At 33.0% G+C, this 20,580-nt stretch overlaps 1 protein-coding gene across 6 annotated transcripts in view; it reads left to right on the forward strand.

Moving 5' to 3' along the window:
- Positions 1 to 20,580, forward strand: part of KIFAP3 (kinesin associated protein 3) — a 155,107-nt gene that overhangs the window by 72,239 nt on the left and 62,288 nt on the right. For all 6 annotated transcript variants that reach the window (XM_009193718.2, XM_009193698.2, XM_009193723.4 and 3 more), the window contains 3 exons: positions 11,414 to 11,514; positions 18,546 to 18,654; positions 20,171 to 20,283. In XM_009193718.2, coding sequence (XP_009191982.1) covers positions 11,414 to 11,514; positions 18,546 to 18,654; positions 20,171 to 20,283 — 323 coding nt within the window. The remainder of the gene's footprint in view (positions 1 to 11,413; positions 11,515 to 18,545; positions 18,655 to 20,170; positions 20,284 to 20,580) is intronic.

Consider the following 20,580-nt stretch of genomic DNA (forward strand, 5'->3'; position numbering starts at 1 on the left):
AAACATATATTTATTTGATAACTAGAAAGTCGTGTACAAATGTTAGTCATGATAAGGAGGAAGAAAAGGAAGGGAAAGACTTGAGGGGGCTAATGGTTGCCAAATGAGAGATCAGGGAGACAGAAAACAATTTGCTTCACAGTTTTGAGTATTTCTAGACCTGCTTATAGAGGGTTTGTTATAGAGTGTTTGTTTTAAACATTGAAATAGCACCTTAATTTCACTTATATTTTATGCCTTTCTCATGTATCAGTGAATTCAGTGCAGGAATCTTCTAATACAGTGATACTCAAAGTGTGGTCCATGGACCAATACTTGGTCTATTTGTTATTAGTTGTTACTGGTCTATAATGAGTAAGTCCAAAAATTGAAAGTAAGCACTTAGACACATATAGCAGTTTGACTGAATAAGATTTTGTCTGCTGAATGTAATAATAAAAATTTGCATTTTCTGTTTTATATATCTTTTGTTTAATTTCATTTTTATTAATAAGATAATATAATACATAATATAATAAGTATTATAATAAAATAATAATAATATAATAAAATAATTTAATAAAAATGTTAGGGGAAGAAATCAAAAACCTGGCTCACCACCACAGATAGTTTGAGAACTACTGTTCAAATAGATGAAATGACAGTCTTAATCCTAGGTTAGTAAACTGTTCTTTAAATGTATTCAGAAGTCCATATAATTTGAACCCAGTATCACAAAGTTACCCTGCCTTCAGATACCTCCTTAGCTCATTTATAAGCAGAGATGAGAATGTTTCTCATCCTTAAAAACTGAGAAATTAGTAGTGTTACCCATAGATGTTGCTAAGTTTTTCTATACTTACAGTAATTATAATAGCTATAAATTGAGTCAATCATCTGGTGTATTTAACTTGTGTTAAGCATTTTCATATATAATTTATAACCATATGCAAATTAAATAAAAAATTTAACTAACTACGACATATTTCTTAAAGTTATCTTTTAATCAACAGAGCCACCCTGGTCAGTGATAAATGTATGCCACTGAAAGCTACTAGTATGAAGGTTTGAACCATCATTTAAATTTTGATTCTGAGTTCTAACTGTGTACATTTTGATTCTTCTAACTTAGTTTTAAGTCTGTGCCAGTTTGCATGGCTGGCTTATGCAGAAACTAACGTTATTGGTTATGACAGGAAAATTGGGACTCCTAAATTCAATAGCACATCAGACCTGTTTCACAATTTTATGTGAATAATTTCAAAAGGTCTAATTTTTAGTAATGTTAGACCATATTGTCTTCATTGGAAGACAAATTAGAGTTTCTAGGGTGTTCCAAATTGATATAAATGTTTCTGTATTCTGTGAATAGACCCAAAATTGATTTTGAGAGTAAGAATGGCACCTGATTCATTTTTGTCTAGATTACATTTAGGTAATATGGGTTTGGGGCATTTTACAGGGCTGTAGAAAGGTTTCATCAGCATGTAAGGAGTGAGACCAGGTCAAGAGTTAAGTGATAAATGTTTGAATTCTTCCGGTTTAGACAAGTCTGATTTCCCTTATTGTTGGAGATCACCAGAGCAGATACTGTTGAACTCTAAACTTTGATCATATAAAAATTAAGGGTTATTTCCTTTGACCATTCTGTCATATGTCTTTAAAAGAAAATTGACAAAGTTAACTTCTGAACACCTTTGAAATTTTTTCACAATCTTAAATCACTTGTTTGCTTTATATTAATATAATCTAATTTTTAATTTACCAACAGCATCATGAAGAATGAAAAAATAAAACTTTGTTTTGTGAAGAAGGCAACATTTTGCCTTTTCTGACTTATTAAAAACTGGAAGTGGTCAGAGTAATGATTTCCAAGCAAAATGAAGTGTTTTTCATTTTTTTGAAACTAGGTTGCCTTTATGATAGTTTCTTTAAGAAACTTAAAGTAGATTTTTTAAAAAATAAATTGGTTTGGTTGGTCTGTTTATTACCAAACTGTTATGGAATTTCACACATCTGTTTCCGAACACAACTCCTCATAGACTACTACACTGTTTCTCAATTTTAATAGGCCTCATTTATCCTATAAATAAACCTACATTTTCTTACCTGATCAAGTGAGCAAACAATAGGGGTCAGATGTGGCAAACAGTTTAACAGAAAGCACATGTCTCGCCGTCAGGGTGAGGTAGAGTCATATCAGGATTGCTTGAAGTTATTAATGGCAGTAAAATTTATGCTTCCTCCTGTTTTCCCAATTAAATCAAGAAGCCTTTTTTTCTTAAGATTCTTCTATCACCAGCTGGTTCCAATACTGTGTGTGTGTGAATATTGCCTAGGGTGTCTCCATTTCTAGATGGTAAAATTTGGCAAAAGTATATTAAGTCAATGATGTGGACATAAAGGCTAGAAAGCACTCATCATTAAGGGCTTTATTTTGGTCCTTATCATTTGTACCACAAGTATGTGTATTCTTTAGGGCTTATTGCAAATAACTTGTATTGTCTGGATGTAATAAAAATTCTACAGAGGACATAATAAAATAATTGAAGACATGTTGAAAAATAAGCTGTGTGGCCAAATGTGCAGTTGTATATACTAAAAAAAATGAAAATCCATCAAAAAGGTTGTATATAAGAGTACTCATTTAGTGAATATCTCTAAAAACAGAGTGTTTAGCTTACCGGTAGATCTGCAATGTTAGTTTCTCATACTTTTAAAATTAAGTAATTGGACATAAAAAATTATCCGTGAATCACTGTACCTCAGAAATGATTGTTGTACTTAATGTTTTCATACTGATCTTTGTAACCTATAAATTATGTTATTTTTTCCCCTTAACTGTTGCTTAACAGCTGTTAGTTTTTATCTGTTCATCTCAAATCTTGACTATAGACAAATCTACTATAAAACAGATCATGCAGTATAGTTACAGTCTTAAACATTGGTCTATGCAAATTCAAGTTTAAACTAAGGCTATCTGTTTATACTGAGTATATATCTGCAGTATATGCTCTAATAAGCATAAAATTATATGGAAATGTATCAAAGATGTTCTGGTATAATTTCAATATGTTTTTAGCCTATGTCAGTGTAGTTAACATGTTCAATAATTGTCGCACTTATCTTTTAAGTGGTGGTTTTCGCCTGTGGCATTTTCACTGTATTGATAGAACTTTAGGGGCTCTAAGTCCATAATAAATGTAAAGACACCTGCAAATTTTGAAGCATGTTGTATTCATATAGACTTTCCAGGGGTAATATATCACCTTAATGCTGTTCTATCCTAATATGGGTGTGCTTATATTCCCACTTCTCTTATCTTCATGGAGCCTTTGTGACATCAAAGGGAGTGTTCTACTTTGAAAGAAGACATAGCGTATAGAAGAGAATGAGAATCTGGCTGATAATGTGGCCCATAACTTGTGTTCTCACTTTGTTTTCACAGTGTTGGGCTGGGTCTACTGCAGAAACAGAAATTTGGCTTTTGAGTTCTCGTGTTCAGAACTTGTTTCTGCTTGACTGAACTGTGAATGAAAAATCCCAACTGTCTTACAAAATTAGTAATTGAACGGTGTTTTTACTAATCACTTCAGAGATGAAAAAACTGAAGACATTTTAAAATTCAAAACCCATCAGCATGTGTTTTGCCCTTTAATTGGCAGAAAATCGATTGTGAGAGCAGCCCAGAAAGCTGATTTTTTTCTCCTTCAGCTGCTCCAGCTGAACTACAAGCTGTAAATTTCTTTAAAAAGAAAAAAAGACGCAATGTTTCTTATAAACTCTTGAATGTACTTTATAAGTGCAATAATTCTCACAAAATCAGTTACTGGAGTTAATGACCAGTTTGTTAAGGCATTAACTGCCCTCAGCTGGGAATGACCAATTTGAGGGGAATGGCTGCACAAATGCTAAGATAATTCAGTAACACTTTCAAATAATGATCCAGCTAATTAACGGTGAATTCCTGTGGAAATCCTATCGAAGTACTTATGACCTTTGCATTTAATAGCCAGTGAGTTCATCATGATTCATGTTTATTACCATAAATACCAAAGGAATCATAATGACTAGGCCATTTTTTTTCCTACCCTGCCCTTATTACTTGAACAGATTTGACTAATCCACCTCCAGTCATTAAGAACATAGTTCTCAAGATACTCAGTCTTTTCACTGCCCTTGCTTAAAATTCACAGAGCGTTTGGTGCTGTGCCAGCATGCCGACTATTGGCAGCCTGTTTCTACTTGGGATGCCATTAGAGAATAATTGATGTCTTTATGTCTTAAAGGAGCCTTTTTGAAATGTCTGCCATTTGTAGGATGTAGAGGAATCATAGCTGGTTAGCTAGAGTTTATGGCTTCTAGTCATGAATTCTTATGGGAAAATCATACCCTCCAATCCTCATTTCTTGTAGGAATTCACTTAGGGTATATAAGATTTTTTTCTTGGGCTTTATTTTGTAAGAACTCAGATGTTCTTTCAGTGAATGAAGAAGACTATTAGTTTACAATAAAGGATAAGATCTTTATTTTACTTAGACCATTTAATCTCTCTAATAGCTGTTTATTGCTATGTGATCTGCAAATTAGCCTTTAAGTCATAATAATAAATGTTGGCTGCCAAAGAGCCTTTACTTTCTCTGCAGAGCTGTGTTTGAATAGATGAATTCAGGTTATTTCCAGACATCTTCCCACTCCAGGTACTCACTTTTGTTCTAAAATGCCTTGTCTTTTTTGTTGTAGGTGTCAGATATCTGCTAGATGCCATGAACTTATAGGCCACATTTTTATTAAGTGTTGATTATTTATGTAATCATTTATGATTCAGTGAATAAGATACATATGGTTTATATACTGTAGTCTTCCTATATTGAAATTATTTAGAAGAGAAAGAAAATATGTGATTTGTAACTGTAGAACTAGAATCATCAAGATAATATATGGGTAACAAGACCGTTTATAAAATATTTACATATTTTTCTGAATAAAAGGCCAAATGCCAGTTATATCTTTTTCATTCCCTAACTAAATACAAAAAGGGGGGAAAATTAAATTTATAGTTATTTGTAAATCAATTGTTTGAATTCTAGGGGAAACTTCACCCAGATAAAATCCAGAAGACACATTAGCAACTTGGGTTAGATAGATCCCTGAATACAATATTATAGTTCCTTAGCTCTGTCATCACCTTCTTTCATACTCTTTCCTCAAGAAAAAAAAAAGTGTGTGTGTGTGTGTGTGTATATACATATATATATAGTTGGTGCAATACTAGTTGTAGTCCTATTTCTTTTGTTCAGTTGTGTTCAGCTAAAACATGGGGGAAACACCTCTGCTCATACAGGTTTTATTTGTCTGGGATATGCTGTTTAAAGGTAAATGAAAGAGGGTAGCTAATTGTGAGATTTCTCTTCAATGTCCTCAGACTTCTGTCTGTTCTTTCATCTGCTTGATAGCCCATCACTTCCATGACTGTTCCCCACTTTAGGAGTGAAAGTAAGTTCCGTTAAAAGAAGGAAACGTGAAAGGATAAGAGATTTTGCAATGTGCCTGTGGAGGGGGGGATTGAGAAGGGATCATTTTCTTTAGTAAAGTTTTTTCTTTTTCTTTTCCCCATTAAGGAATTTATAACTGTGAGAGTGAGAGAATGATCATGGGTTCTTATTACATATGGGTCACTGAGTAGAGCCTCAGGTATAAGATGATTCTCCTAAGCCTAAATTTTATGAACAGCAGAATTGTTTGTTTGTGTTTTTTCTTTTTTTCTTTTTTTTCTTTCTTTTTTTTTTTTTTTTTTGAGATGAAGTCTCACTCAGCCACCCAGGCTGGAGTGGAGTAGTACAATCTTGGCTTACTGCAACCACTATCTCCCAGATTCAAGCTATTCTCACATCTCAGCTTCCCAAGTAGCTGGGATTACAGGCACCTGCCATTATGCCTGGCCAATTTTTATATTTTAGTAGAGACGGGGTTTCACCATGTTGGCCAGGCTGGTCTTGAACTCCTGTACTCAGGTAGTCCACACACCTTGGCCTCCCAAAGTGCTAGGATTATAGGCGTGAGCCACTGCATCCAGCCAAACAGCAGAGCTGTATAGGAAGATGACTAGTAGAAAGGTAAGTGGCTCAGCCACAGGCTCAGAGAATACCTCTGAACCGTGTCTAGCTCATCTCAGAAATCTTGGCTACCTTTCCAACTTACTTTACTTCTAACTACAGTTCAAGTCTTGAAAGTAAAAAATACAAAGCATCATATATATTAGGAACACATGGTAGTACTGTTGTATTGGTAAAACAAAAAATATTATTGTCAACATAATAATGATAATAATAAATGATATTTATCGAATTGGTTTATTGTACATCAAACTTAGTGCTAATTGCTTTACCAGGATCCTCTCATCCAATCCTCCCACAACCTTTTCAGGTAGGTACAGTTATTATCCCATTTTTACAGGTGATGAAACTGAAACACAGAATTTAAATAACATTCACAAGGCTGTATAGCTAATGAGTGGAAGAGCCACAGATTGAACCCGAGCAGTCTGCCTCCAGAGCCTGAGCTGTCAACCAATGTTAGAGTATAGCTTTTATCAGTCTACCTACATTTTAAGCTTCTAGCCCCTTGTTTCTCTCATAAAATCACAGATTGATAGCAGTTATTGTCCAATTTAGTGAGAGTGAGTTTCAGAACTTAGGCTGCTGTAGGTCTAGTCCTCAAAACCACTTGGGGGATAATGCAGTTTGCCCCATGAAGAACTTATTTCATCCATTAGAACCTGCTGTATCTGGGCACAGGCCCTCTGAGAAATATCTGATTGCATTTCTCCATTTCATCTCTTACCTTCACCACTGCCAATCTTCTTACCCTTTTCCCCAAGAGTCCCAGATCCAGCAGATCCTACAGAGTCCCTCTAGGTGCATCTCCTTCCTGTACTTTGCCCTAAGGAATGATAATGATAACTTACATTTATTTGGCATTATTGTTTTCCCTCTTTCTGCTGCCTCCTGGAAGGCTTGCTTAAAAGTGCATGCATGCGCTTTATAGTCAGACCTAGGTTTGAATCTCAGATTCACATCTGTGTTTCCTTTTGAAAGGGTCATAGCCTTAGTGAATGTCATTGCCTCATCTCTGAATCAAAGATAATACCGACCCCTTTAATTACTTGTAAGGTATAAATGACAAAAACTATGTTGAACATGCAATAGGAAAAATACCATTGTTTGTTTAACCCTTTCTCTTTAACCTTCTCTCAAAGAATTGTGGTATAAGAAAGATTAACTGTCCATAGCCTTATATCCCTAGAGCTTCTCTTAACTTCAGTCCTTTAGTTTTTAGCAAACTTTTGGATATAATGATCATTTTAGATGAGTATTATAGGAAATTGGAAACATATTCAGAGTTTTTTTAATAGAGGATCACAGAGAGAGAAGTAGGAAGATGTGGGAGAACTGTAAGGAGCTTTCACCTTTGGCCATAAGTGTGAAGAGAAAAGGAAAATGAGAAAGTACATAAGAGCAGAGTTAGGACTGGCTGCAAAATGAATCATCCTATTTTTGGAAATTAGACATTTAGTTTTGCCATATAAAATTAACATAAATTGTTATATCTGAGAACTGCTTCTTATTTATATTATTTGTCTGCCAGTAGAAATTATTATAATTTTAGGACTCTTCTCTGTACCTTCTATTCTAACAGATACCCTTTATCCTGAGTTGGCCTTTGGAAGCTACACACACACACACACACATACACACACACACACGCAAGCTATATGTATACATACATGTATATAAAATTAATTAGAGAATTTCCCTTGTTATTCTTTAAATTATTTTAGCTTCTCCCAATGTTCAGGAATTTCTTGTTCTTTTAATGTAATACCTGTTTTTGAAGGTGAGTCTTTCCTTCCCTTCCTCTCACCTTACATGAATGATGTGCCACCTCAGGACATTGCTTTTTAGAATTTTTTCATTGACATAAACAGCAGACAGATTCTCCTAGAGTATAGAATAGTTTCCTGTTTCCTTCCTATCCTCACATTGAATTTTAATGTTTGATTATTTACTTTGTTATTGAAGAATCTTTTATATTGGTTATCGATTTCTCTTTGTTTCTTTTACCATTTAATAAGTTGTATTACTTGGAATCCTACTTTTCAGTGAATCCATTACATAGAGAAAATATCTTCAAATATTTTGTAAAAATTAAGTAGGACTAGGACTTATCCACAGCTGAATGACATAGAAAATAACTGGAATCACAGGGAAAGAAAGACTTTCCTTCAGAATGTTAGAGTTTGCTTTAAAACTGTTTGAAAAGATTTTCAAATATCTCAATTTCCAGGGGAAAAAAATAACGTGAGATACAGTCTGACCAAGACTAAGGGATTCCTATCTTCTTGGAGAATAAAGTTGGAATTTTTCATGTTTAACCTACATATCATGAGAACCTGTTTAAATGTTAAGTTTTGCTATGGCAAATGTGCTTTATACTAGAATAAGTATAAATTGATGCCTTCAACAGTATAAAAATGTAGTCTGTTAAAATCTAACATTAAAGTTGATAAATCTTACATGTTTAGATTGCTCCAAACTCGAGGACAAAGTTGTTGGGGTTGAGAACATTTATTTTGTCTGCACTTTTCTCTTACTTGGAGCGATTTCACAATTTTTACCTACTTCCCTCCAAATAAAATTCTAACCCCTAAACAAAGACTTTAAATGTTTTTTTCTCCCACATTACTTTATCTTAGCTTTATTTTAACCTTAGTCAGTAGTCATTATCCTTAGAGCCTATCTCTGACTCTAATTCAGCTTCTCTCTTCTTTATAAATTTTATAGTAAAGCTCTTCAAACAATAGAAGAAATGCGAAATTTACCTTAAATGATTTGACTTGGGCTCTCTATTCTGTAAATTTTCTATAAATTTAATTTTTCTATAAATAATGCTATAGGGAAAAATTAAAAATAGATGAACTAAATATCAGTTCATATAAATAAAATGTGTTTCCTGTATATGTTGTATTCCAAGTAGTTGAATTAGTGAATTTATAGATTTTATTTAAGGTGAAAATGCTTACTAGTGTCCGTTCATCTGAAAAACATACATTGTTTTTATCTTATCCCAAGGAGTTGTTGTTACTGCTATTGTAAGCAATAGGAAATAGACTTTAGCCTAACAATTTTGAAAATCTAAAAGCCTGGATTTAAAAAGTAGTATATTTTTAAAACAAGTTTAATTCTCTCATATATCAGTGTCTATCAGTCTTTTATACCTGATAATATCTTATATAGAAAACAGTTTTACCTTGTGATATAAAAATGTTGAATACCAAAGGCATCAAATGAGGGAAAAAAATGTTTGAGAGTGGTATTGTAACATTACCTGGTAAAGATTTGGGAATCAGAGAGACCTGTGTTTAAATCCCCACTCAACCACTTACAAGGCTGTGTAGCAAATACTTATTTTTCTGTAAACTTCAGATTTCTCATCTGAAACATAGGGATGATAAGACCTATTTGACAAATTGTTTTGAGATTCAATGCCATGCAGTCTGTTTAGCATGTCTCTTGATATGTAGTAACTGTTTAATAAATGATTATTATTAACCAATCAACAATTATTAAATACCTTCTCTGTGCTAGGTACTATTCTTGCATCTGGGGATAATGCAGTGAATAAAGTCCTTGCTTTCCTGGTGGTTATATGTTAGATAAATATATCAAATGGTAAGGAAATTCGAAGTAAATTCAGGAGATAGAGGGTCACTATATTTTTTGCTTACCTTTTTTTTTTTTTTTTTTTTTGAGACAGAGTTCTTACTCTGTTGCCCGGGCTGGCTTGCAGTGGCATGATCTCGGCTCACTGCAACCTCCCCCTCCCGGGTATAAGCGATTCTCCTGCCTCAGCCTCTCTAGTACCTGGTACTACAGACGCACACCACCACATCCAGCTAATTTTTATATTTTTAGTAAAGACAGGGTTTCCATGTTGGCCAGGCTGGCCTCAAATTCCTGACCTCAAGCAATCCACTTGCCTCAGCCTCTCAAAGTGCTGGGATTACAGGCATGATCCTTCAAAGACCTCCTGAAACTGAATACTTCTGTCTCAAATCTTATCTGTCTCGAATTCTGAACCCCTTTTAGAACTAGTAATTTCTGTCTTTGACTAAATGAATTTATTTTTTCAGCTTTTATCTTTAAATGTTAAAAATAGAATCAATCAGCAGATACTTATTGAACAATTTCCATGTTCTACGCTAGGCCTTGTGAGAATACCAGTTTAGGGCCTGGTGTGGTGGCTAACACCTATAATCTCAGCACTTAGGGAGGCCAAGGTGGGCGGATCATGAGGTCAGGAGTTCGAGACCAGCCTGGTCAATATGGTGAAACCCCGTCTCTACTAAAAATACAAAAAAAATTAGCCAGGCATGGTGGTAAGTGCCTGAATCCCAGCTACTCAGGAAGCTGAGGCAGGAGAATACCTTGAACCTGGGAGGCAGAGGTTGCAGTGAGCCAAGATCATACCACTGCACTCTAACCTGGGTGACAGAGTGAGACTCTGTCTCTTTAAAAAAAAAAAAAAAAGAAAAGAAAAAGAAAATACCAGTTTATTTCCTCTAAAGAATTTCTAACTACTTGGGAATATCTTCAGGATTTCTCGTAGCCCAGAATTTTCAAAAAGGATATTGTTTTTTGGATAAAATTTTTAGTTAAGCAACTTTTCTGGCTCTAGTTTTATCATTGACTTTGAGATCATAAGTAGGTCCTTAAAATATATTCTGTCTGAAAGCAGTTAGGATTAAATGATATATTGAAGTCCCATTTTGTTTTTCAAATCTTGATATATATTCACTTTTTTTCAGTTTCATGGCATATAAAACCAGAATAATCTTACCTTAGAAGTTCTGAGACATTCTTCATACTATATTTAGGTTATGTTATAGCCTATAGCATTTTATGGTCATATATTTTATTTTTTTGTTATAACTACTACTTTACTTCTTTCATCATTTGGATGATATTTTCAGTTTCTGGTTCATAGAAATATGCTCTTTTATTTACTATTTCTAATACATCACCACTGTCAGTGAACTATATTAATCACATATTTTGATAAAACAGTAAAGATGAGGAGGCTAATGACCCAATTGTTTTTATATTGGACTCATGAAAATAATTAATTATTAGGGTTAATTGTCTTTTTCAAAACTATGCCTTGGAAAATAGACATTCTGTCTTGGAAATTAGTGATGTTTCACATATAACATAAATATGCTTGCTCTAAACTTTGGATTTGAAATAGCTCAAAATATTTTTCAGATTAAGTTTGTATAAGGATTTTATTCAGTAGTTTAAGTTGTAGTACATTGAGTGTGCTGTATAAAAAAATTTGTGTTTATGGCATCATCACCGTGATGTTTTATTCCTAGGCAATGACAACTACAAACAAATAGCAATGTGTGTTCTTTACCACATAAGCATGGATGACCGCTTTAAATCAATGTTTGCGTACACTGACTGTATACCACAGGTAAGTGGTTTAAGTGTTTTAAGAAAAACACTTAAGAAATATATATTTTTTTACTCTTTTCTCTTGATTTGTCAAGATTTTCTCTCTTAAAAAGTTCTTAATAATACTACAAATTTATTATAGAAATTTGAGGAAGTACAGAACTGTATAAAAACGAAAATAACTTTCCATTATCCCAAATGTAGAGATAACTATTTAATACTTTGGTACACTTCTCTCTACATACTTAAAAAATAATGTATTGAGATTATATGGTATATATAATATTTACATATTGCTTTATTAATATATCATAATTATACTCATGTCACTGAACATTCTTCAAAAATTATTTTTAATAGTTGTGTAACATTCTATTACATGGATATACCATAATTTAAATATTGTTAAATTGTATGTTTAGGTTTTTTCCAATTTATCACGTAAAAATACATGTAAGCAAATGAAAATGATGTGAGATATCATATTTGTAAATGCTTCTCCACATCTCTGAATGTTTCTTTAGCTTAGATTCCTAAAAGTAGGATAGCTAAGTCAAAAGATAATGAAAACTTGTGTTTTTGTTTTGGCCAAAATATCTTCTAAGAAAACATAAGTTTTTATTTCCAGCTAACATTTAATTTTTAACAACACTGGATATTATTGTTCTTCTAAATATGTGGTGGTTCATTATTTCTTTTTGTTTGCATTTCCATGAATATTGGTGAGGTTGAACATTTTTTCATGTGTTTATTATCCATATTCTGTTACAGATTATTCATGTCTCTTGCCAGTCTGTCTGTCTGTCCATCCTTCCTTCCTTCCTTCCTTCCTTTTTATTTATTTATTTTTTTTTTGAGACAGGATCTTGCTCTGTTACTAAGGCTAAAGTTCAGTGGTACAGTCATAGCTCACTGGAGCCTTAAAATACCTAGACTCAAGCAATCCTCCTGCCTCAGCCTCATAGGTAGCTAGGACCACAGGTGTGCACCACCATGACTAGTTAATTTTTTAATTTTTTTTATTTTATTTTTTGTACAGACAGGGTTGGGCTTTCTTGCCCAGGACAGTCTCAAACCCCTGGCTGTAAGTAATCCTCCCTGCTTGTCCTCCCAAAGTGCTGGGATTGCAAGTGTGAGCCATCAAAATGGGCCTTCCCAATTTTTTAATTGATTTGTTAATATTTTTATTATTAAATAAGATCAATGTATATAATAACTATTTTAATTTTATGTTACAAATATTGCTTAAGCTTGTCACGTGTCCTTTAATTTTGTTTATGTTTAATATTAATAGATTTAATTGCTTTGCATTCTCTGATGGGAAAATGTTTCATCAAAATTCTTTTATTTTATACAACTGCTCTCAAGAAAGTTTTTTCTGTGATTCAGTGGCTAGATATGTATCATATGTTAGGTCTAAATAGACCTAAATAAATATCTGTCCTAAATGTCTTGAAGGAGTTTATTGATTTTTTTGTAACATAGACTGTATGTTATAAGGGTAGAGATTCTGTACATAGTAACAATTTTACTCTTAGGGAATTAGCATTCATAGGATCACTGTTGTGTCATTAATCTTTATTAAACTACCTTCCACTAATTTGAATTATGATGATTGTAACACTAGTTGGGCTGATTTTTAATATTACATTATTTTTTATAAAGTAGTTTTCTGAAACAAAAATTGTAGGATGTATGATATACAATAAACATACATTTAAAAACATGTTAGAAGAATATGAATAAATCATCCTTATGAAAGTAATTCCTCTTGACTCCTACTACATAATTCCTTCTTCATCTATAAAGAATTATTAAATGCATGTTACTTGAAAAATAACATATAGTAAAAAATAGACCATAACTTTTCTTTTTATTGATTCTAATTGACTATTCTTTCATTCATTCCAAATTAGATAAAACAGTGCTAAAAATGAATTTGCTATTCGAGAATTTTAACACTTCACCTACATGTATTTAAAAAATTGATAAACTCTCTAGGGTAATTTCTTAGACTTTTATATCAGGGGATAAACTAATTATGCTTGTTTATAGGAAATAGACATCCCTGAAAGAATATATAGCATATCTTATCTAGCAAGGCAGGGTGTCTTACAGAGATAATGCATGTCAGACTATACTCAGTGCAAAGTGTAATCAAACTCTTTGTCAAACCAGTTTTCAATAAAAGAGTAGCCATGTCAAAGGGAGATTACAGGTGATTTACTACAGTCTCACTCCATATGTTCTAAAGGTTTCTGCTTTGCAGTTTCAAAGGGTGTTCCTTTTCCGATTCCATTTTGAGTCAGAACTTCATTGACCACAGGATATGAACTGGAAAGCAGCCAAAAAATAATAATATTCTTGCCGAGATTGACTGTTTTTATCCAGATTTAGATTTTAAAGAGAATAACATTAAATAAAAGTGAAATATATGCAGTCCAAGAAGAAATAGGAAACTTATTTACACAATTTTGAATTTGGAGTTATCCTGTTCTTCTAGAATGTATAATCTCAAATATAAAATGTAAAATTTTATTTTAAATGAAAGAATCAGAAATAAGAGTCTGTCTAGGTTACTTTTTAGATATTGTTATTATTGCAATTTAAAACTTTGTATACAGAAAATTCTCCCATACCTTTTCAGGAACAACATCCATGCGTATTTTCTTACCAGACAGTTTTCTAACATCAAACATGTATGCAGTGAAGTTTTCAGTACATGTGTAATCTGTATTTTGTGAACAACATTTTCCAAATTTAGGAGGTCAATGATTTTCGATGTTTTCTTTTTCCCATTTTTTTCTTTTTGAAATTTCGGCCCTTTAGGGAATAAGGTGGTGTTACCAAATTGTGTTGTAAACATCCTGAAGCTTCTATATGAGCTAGTATTTTGAGAAAAACAAATGATACTGTACAATATATTTGTTTCAAATATGGTATCCAGCCTATAACTTTTACTTTATAGTGCCAAATTTTACATATTTAAGGAGAAAAGTTGACGTGGTTTTATTGCCACCCAGTGCCAAGTTAATTGCAAAATAAAAGAATGATGGAAAACAAGTCAGAAATTAAATGAAATGTCCAAGTTTCCTTCAGGAATTAAAAAGGTACTCCTTTAGAGGTATTGGCTACTCAAAGTAATGTTTATAATATCAGTAAGGCTTTAAACTCACTCATGAGTTTAATCAGCCACTGATTAACTTACTTACTAAAGTCATAACCCCGGTTGGCATATCTTAGAGTTAATATAATATTCTGTTCTTTTGTAATTATGCATATTAATTTTTGCTTGGTAAAAATCCTCATGTATTGCCAGTAACATGACTTTGAAGGTAGGAAAGCAGTGGCTTAGTAGTAATTCATATTCATTTCAATGATGAAAAAGAAATTGAGTATAATCATCTTCATTAATTACATATATTAAAGGAGCTTTATAAATTTAACTATTTGAAAGTAAGATATTCTTAGTAAAATCTTTCTCACAATTTTGACCCATTTATAGTCCATTTTAAATACTGCCTATCACATGTGTTTTATAGGATAAACCTATAATGAGATTAGAATTTACTTTTAGAAAATATTTAGCATCTGGAGTGGGTGATTATATATACAACATGTCTCATAATCTCTCCCAATATTATATTGCTTTACTTCCTTTGTACTTTATTGCCTCTAGATATCTAATGTATTCTAATTTTCTTACCCTGTTGTATCACTGTTCTGTAAAATTTAGGGGCCAGGTCAAGTCTTTATACATGATCTTAACGGTCTCAGTGGGTAGATTGTTTCAGGTAAGCATACTTGAGGATAACCGGGAGTTAATGGTTGTATTCTAATAATAGTTAAAAGTACACATTAACAGTTCATTGTTATTTAGACCTCTGAGATGCGTGTTTTGTTTAAATGGGTGCAAATGCCATCCAGATGCTTATAAAAGTATTTATTGGTAATAGAATGGCCAATGAAAGTACATGGTTAGGTAGTGATGTCATGGTGTTATTTAATATTTTATCCTAGAACAGCATGCAAGAATCTTCATAGTGATCCACATGTTTTCCACCGCAGTTGTCCTATATGGCCCCCTTTGATCTACATGCTTCTTTTTAGCTGAATGCTGGTAAACGTCCTTTCTGACAGCCCCCTTTGCTCTTGCCTGCCATTATCTGCCGAAGTTCAGAAACCAGAGCATCACTTCAAACAGGAGAGTTAGGGAGTAGCCAGTCAGAAAAGATTCCGGAGGCATGCAAAGTTCTGGTATAATCATTCAAAGATGTTTGGGTAGGGGATGGGGGTGGTAGAGTTATATGTGAATACAGAGAGCTGTGGGGGTTGGCCTCTGGTCACTGGTAAATAAGTGAAGTCAGGTGCCAGAGAGTCTAGACACAGTGATTTCAGTCATGGGTCTTTGGTATCTGATACTCAGTATGGGACTTGTCTGATTGAACACTATTGCCTCTTCATCGCACAGACTGAAGCCCTTTTAGTGCTTTTCTGATAAATTAGTAAAAGATGACAATGGACATAGTTAAAACAGAACAAATCTAGTTTTAATATTTTCTAGTTGTCAGCAATTACACTTACTTTTGAAGTGCCATCATAGCAATCAAATTAAAGACATACTCTTTCATGTGGAGTTTGAACTAAACTATTGCTTTTTTAAATTTGAAAGCTTTAATTAAAATTGAAATGTTTATTTCTCTTCTTATGAAAAACTAATTCTATATCATTATGCATTCCATTTATATTTAGTCCTAATTTAGCTTGATATGCGGAATGGGAGTTGAGTAAGTTTTCGAGCCATGCTTTATTTTCTAAAAATCTAGTTTCTGATTATTTATTTCTAGGTAGAATTTAATATGGAAATTACTTTAAAGAAAATTTACCTTCTGAAATAATAACCTGTAGCCCTGTGTTTAAGGCTAATTTTCATACCACAAAGGTTGATTTGAAGTAAATAATTTTTGTTAGCAATAAATACTTAGCTTGAAACATTGCTTCAATGTAACCAATTCTCAGTTTGAAAAAAATCTATAGTGGGTTTTTAATTACAGTTTAGAAAACATAGCAATTAATTAGAGGATTGTCACCTACATTTTTGGTAATTTGTAATTTAATTTTTATTGGCAATTTTATTTGTAATTTAATTTTAATTGGGCAGATAGGTAGTGAAATCTGTTAAATATATATCCAGTAAATTAAGATTATTTTATTTTTGCCCTTGAATCTTTTTTTATTCTGTGGCATTATTAAGTATTAATGATTCTTACCCAGAGATGCCATCAGTGGTAATATTTGTGGTTAAATATCTGCCCTCAGGGAGAGCACATGATACATGCCAGCCGTTCACCTGCTACAGTATTTTGTAATTTTCAGCATACAGATCAGTGTATTTGCTTAGAATTATACCTAACAATTCTAGTGATATTGTGTTTTTTATTTAATTTAACCAAATTTAATTTTGGTTTTCAGCTGTTCATTGCTAACACATAAAAATATGATTGATTTTTGTATATTGACCACATATCATTTTTGAAATGCAGAAGTCATCTTGAACTAAGAGTAATCAAAACAAGATTTAACAGAAAGTGGTCTAAAATAAATAAATATTTATTATTCGCTGTGTTGGATTCATGAAGGCATGTTGTTCTAAAAAGGTATTGCCCTGAGATAAAACATAAGAAGTTTTTATACTATAAATTTTAGGAATAACTTCTATTTGTTGTTAACAGTTTGGGCTGAGAGAAAATTCTCTTTACATACTATACACTAAGTTAATTTGCTGATTCGACAATAATAGAAGACTAGCTTCTCTAAAACATAGCATGAAATTTGTTCATTTGTCCTTTATTATAGCAGCTATCTCTCATTATGACAAATCTAGATTACTGCTAAATGGCATAGGTAGCCTACCTTTTCCTTCTTACCTTTTTGTCTGCTGTTTTTCACACCCTCCTCCTTTTTCTCTTATCACTCAAAAAGTTCTTTTCTCATTTTATACCCATGCCCAAGTGATTGGATTTAGCCTGCAACTTCAGTTTTCAACCATATATGCCAGTTCCTAAAATTCTACCTCCAGTCCAGACATTTCTTCTAAACTCAGGCCTGCGTTTATGACTTCCTACTGAATATCTGCACTAGACTACCACATGAGCAGCTTAAACTCAACATATCTAAAACCAAAATTACCATCTTTCCTTTAAAGTTTTTTTCTACCCTAGTTTCTCCTTTTTGGTAGATGTTGGCATCACCATGTATGTCATTGCTCAGTGCATAAACTTGGAAGTCATCTTTGACTCCTCCTTTGCTTTAACTGTAACATCTAGTCAGTTACTCCATTCCATTTTGGTTCTCTTTTCTAAATATATATCTAATCAATCCTTTTATCTCTACCTAGTTCAGACACCCATCTTCTCACTTGGACTTTTCCTCTAGCATCCTACATGGTTCCCCATATTTTCTTGGAATTTTATTCTATTTTTTACACTGGCTAAATCTTTTTGAGACACCAATTTTATCCTGACACTTTCCTATTTAGAAGCTTTTAGTAGCTTCCCATCATCCTTAGCACGAAGGCCAAAATCTTTAACATGTACTTCAAGACCCTGCATGATCTGGTTTTTACCTTCTTATCTCTTAAAACTGTTGTTTCCCTTTCACCAACAATGCTTGCTTTCTTTTAGTTCTTCAAAGAGTACTGTGTTTTCCTGCATTGTGACCTTTGCATAAGCTATTTTCTTTGCTTGGAATGCTCTGCTTCCAAACAATGTTTAATTATTTAAGGACAGATGTTTTATCTAATTCTTCACTTATATTCTCCACTGCAGGTAGAAGTTTATACTTAATGCTGAGCATCTAAGAGTTCATTAACTGTTTATTCATCCAGTTGTTGAACAGTGAATGCCTGCCAGTTTTATGTGTTGAAACGTAACTAATAATATTATGTCCAGTGTACAGTCTAAGATAATACATTATGATAAAAATAATTGCTTCTATGTTTGGTTTTTTCTTTTGTTTCTTGAGTAAAATGTGCCTTGTGCTTCTTGCTAGTTAATGAAGATGCTGTTTGAATGTTCAGATGAACGAATTGACTTGGAACTCATTTCTTTCTGCATTAATCTTGCTGCTAACAAAAGAAATGTACAGCTTATCTGTGAAGGTCAGTGCCTTTGAGTGTAGGTAACGTTTTTAGTATATGGTATTTGGCATATGATGGAAAATAGATAATAAAGAATTAAGAATTATAATGATTATGTAAGTCCTGTTTTCACATAATTTCTTCATAGCTATAATCCTTAAAGGTCAGATAGAATATTCTTTTTTTTTTTTTTTTTTTTTTTTTGAGACGGAGTCTCACTGTGTCTCCCAGGCTGGAGTGCAGTGGCGCGATCTCGGCTCACTGCAAGCTCCGCCCCCCGGGTTCACGCCATTCTCCCGCCTCAGCCTCCCAAGTAGCTGGGACTACAGGCGCCCGCTACCGCGCCCGGCTAGTTTTTTGTATTTTTAGTAGAGACGGGGTTTCACCATGTTAGCCAGGATAGTCTCGATCTCCTGACTTTGTGATCCACCCGCCTCGGCCTCCCAAAGTGCTGGGATTACAGGCTTGAGCCACCGCGCCCGGCCTAGATAGAATATTCTTACATCATGAATGCAGACACTTACCTTCTGGTAACATTTTAGAAACCATGGTGAGTTAGCCTTCACTGAAATTTGATTTTTAAAACATTTTCTAGATAAAATGAAACTTTTTTTTGCAAAGCAGTCTATTACAATATGAGGTAATAAAATACAAATGTATTAGATTATTTCTATAATATCTTGGTAGAACAGCCTGTCATACATTATGATGTTTCAGCATCTGCCCAATAATTTTTGCCTTATTTGAAAAGTAGTATGTGTTTGTTATAAAAAGCAAAAATGAGCAAAAAGGAAAAAATTTGAATCTTTATTCCTACCATCCACAGATAATCATAGGTAAGATTTTAGTATAATAGTTCTGCATATTTTTAAATAAAAATGTGATTGTCTGTATATCATGATATATTCTTTTAAAATTAGTAATATCATGAAATAATATTCTATGTGTTTAAATGCTTTTATAAAGCATATTTGTTAATAACTGCAAAATTGTCTATTAAAGAATTTTGCCATAGTTTACTTCACTATTATGGATATAGTTTGTTGCCACCTCTTTTCTGTTACAAACAGTGCTATAGTGATTACTCATTCTCTGAATCTTTACACATTTTCATTTTTATGTTGTTAGGATAAATTCCCAGAAGTACAATTTTTCTGAGTCAAAAGTACTTTTGTTTTTAACATTTATAGTAGAAATTGTAGACACAGAAGAACACATACAGTATGATTCTATTTATATGAGGTTCTATATCAGGCAAAACTTATATGTGTTTAAAAATGAGACAGGGAAGAGGAAAAGTGATTATATTTGGGGAACACGATTGACTGGGAAGGGGCACAAGTGAACTTTCTAGAGGGAATGAAAATACTCTATATGTTGATATATGGTATGGGTTGCATCTAAATTCATCAAATTGTACCCTTAAGAGTTGTGCATTTTACTAGATATAAATAGTTGTGGCTTTTTTTGAGAACTAAACAAAAAATCATTAAACTTAAGTTAACCTTAATTTTATTGGGGGACTTTTCTGTTTCAGGAAATGGGCTGAAGATGCTCATGAAGAGGGCTCTGAAGTTTAAGGATCCATTGCTGATGAAAATGATTAGAAACATTTCTCAGCATGATGGACCAACTAAAAATCTGTTTATTGTAAGTATCATTTTGGCTTTCTATTAAAATAGACTGGGAGTTGAAATTGCTACATTTGGAAATACAACTCTTACTGGATTCTCGTCAAATATTAATTTATAATCCAAATTGCTCTTATGTTATCAACTTCTTTGTTAGTTTAGCACCTAGAAATCTCAACCTATGTTTCAATGTTGTTTTTGTTTTGTGACCCTTACCCCTAATCCCTCCACCCCACTACAGTCTTCTTGCCTTAAACCAGCTCACCATAGGCTTCTTTAGCAATTTAGCTCAAGATTATTAAAACAAGAAAATCAC

This window comes from Papio anubis, chromosome 1 (genome assembly GCF_008728515.1).
Source record: "Papio anubis isolate 15944 chromosome 1, Panubis1.0, whole genome shotgun sequence".
NCBI lineage: Eukaryota > Metazoa > Chordata > Mammalia > Primates > Cercopithecidae > Papio > Papio anubis.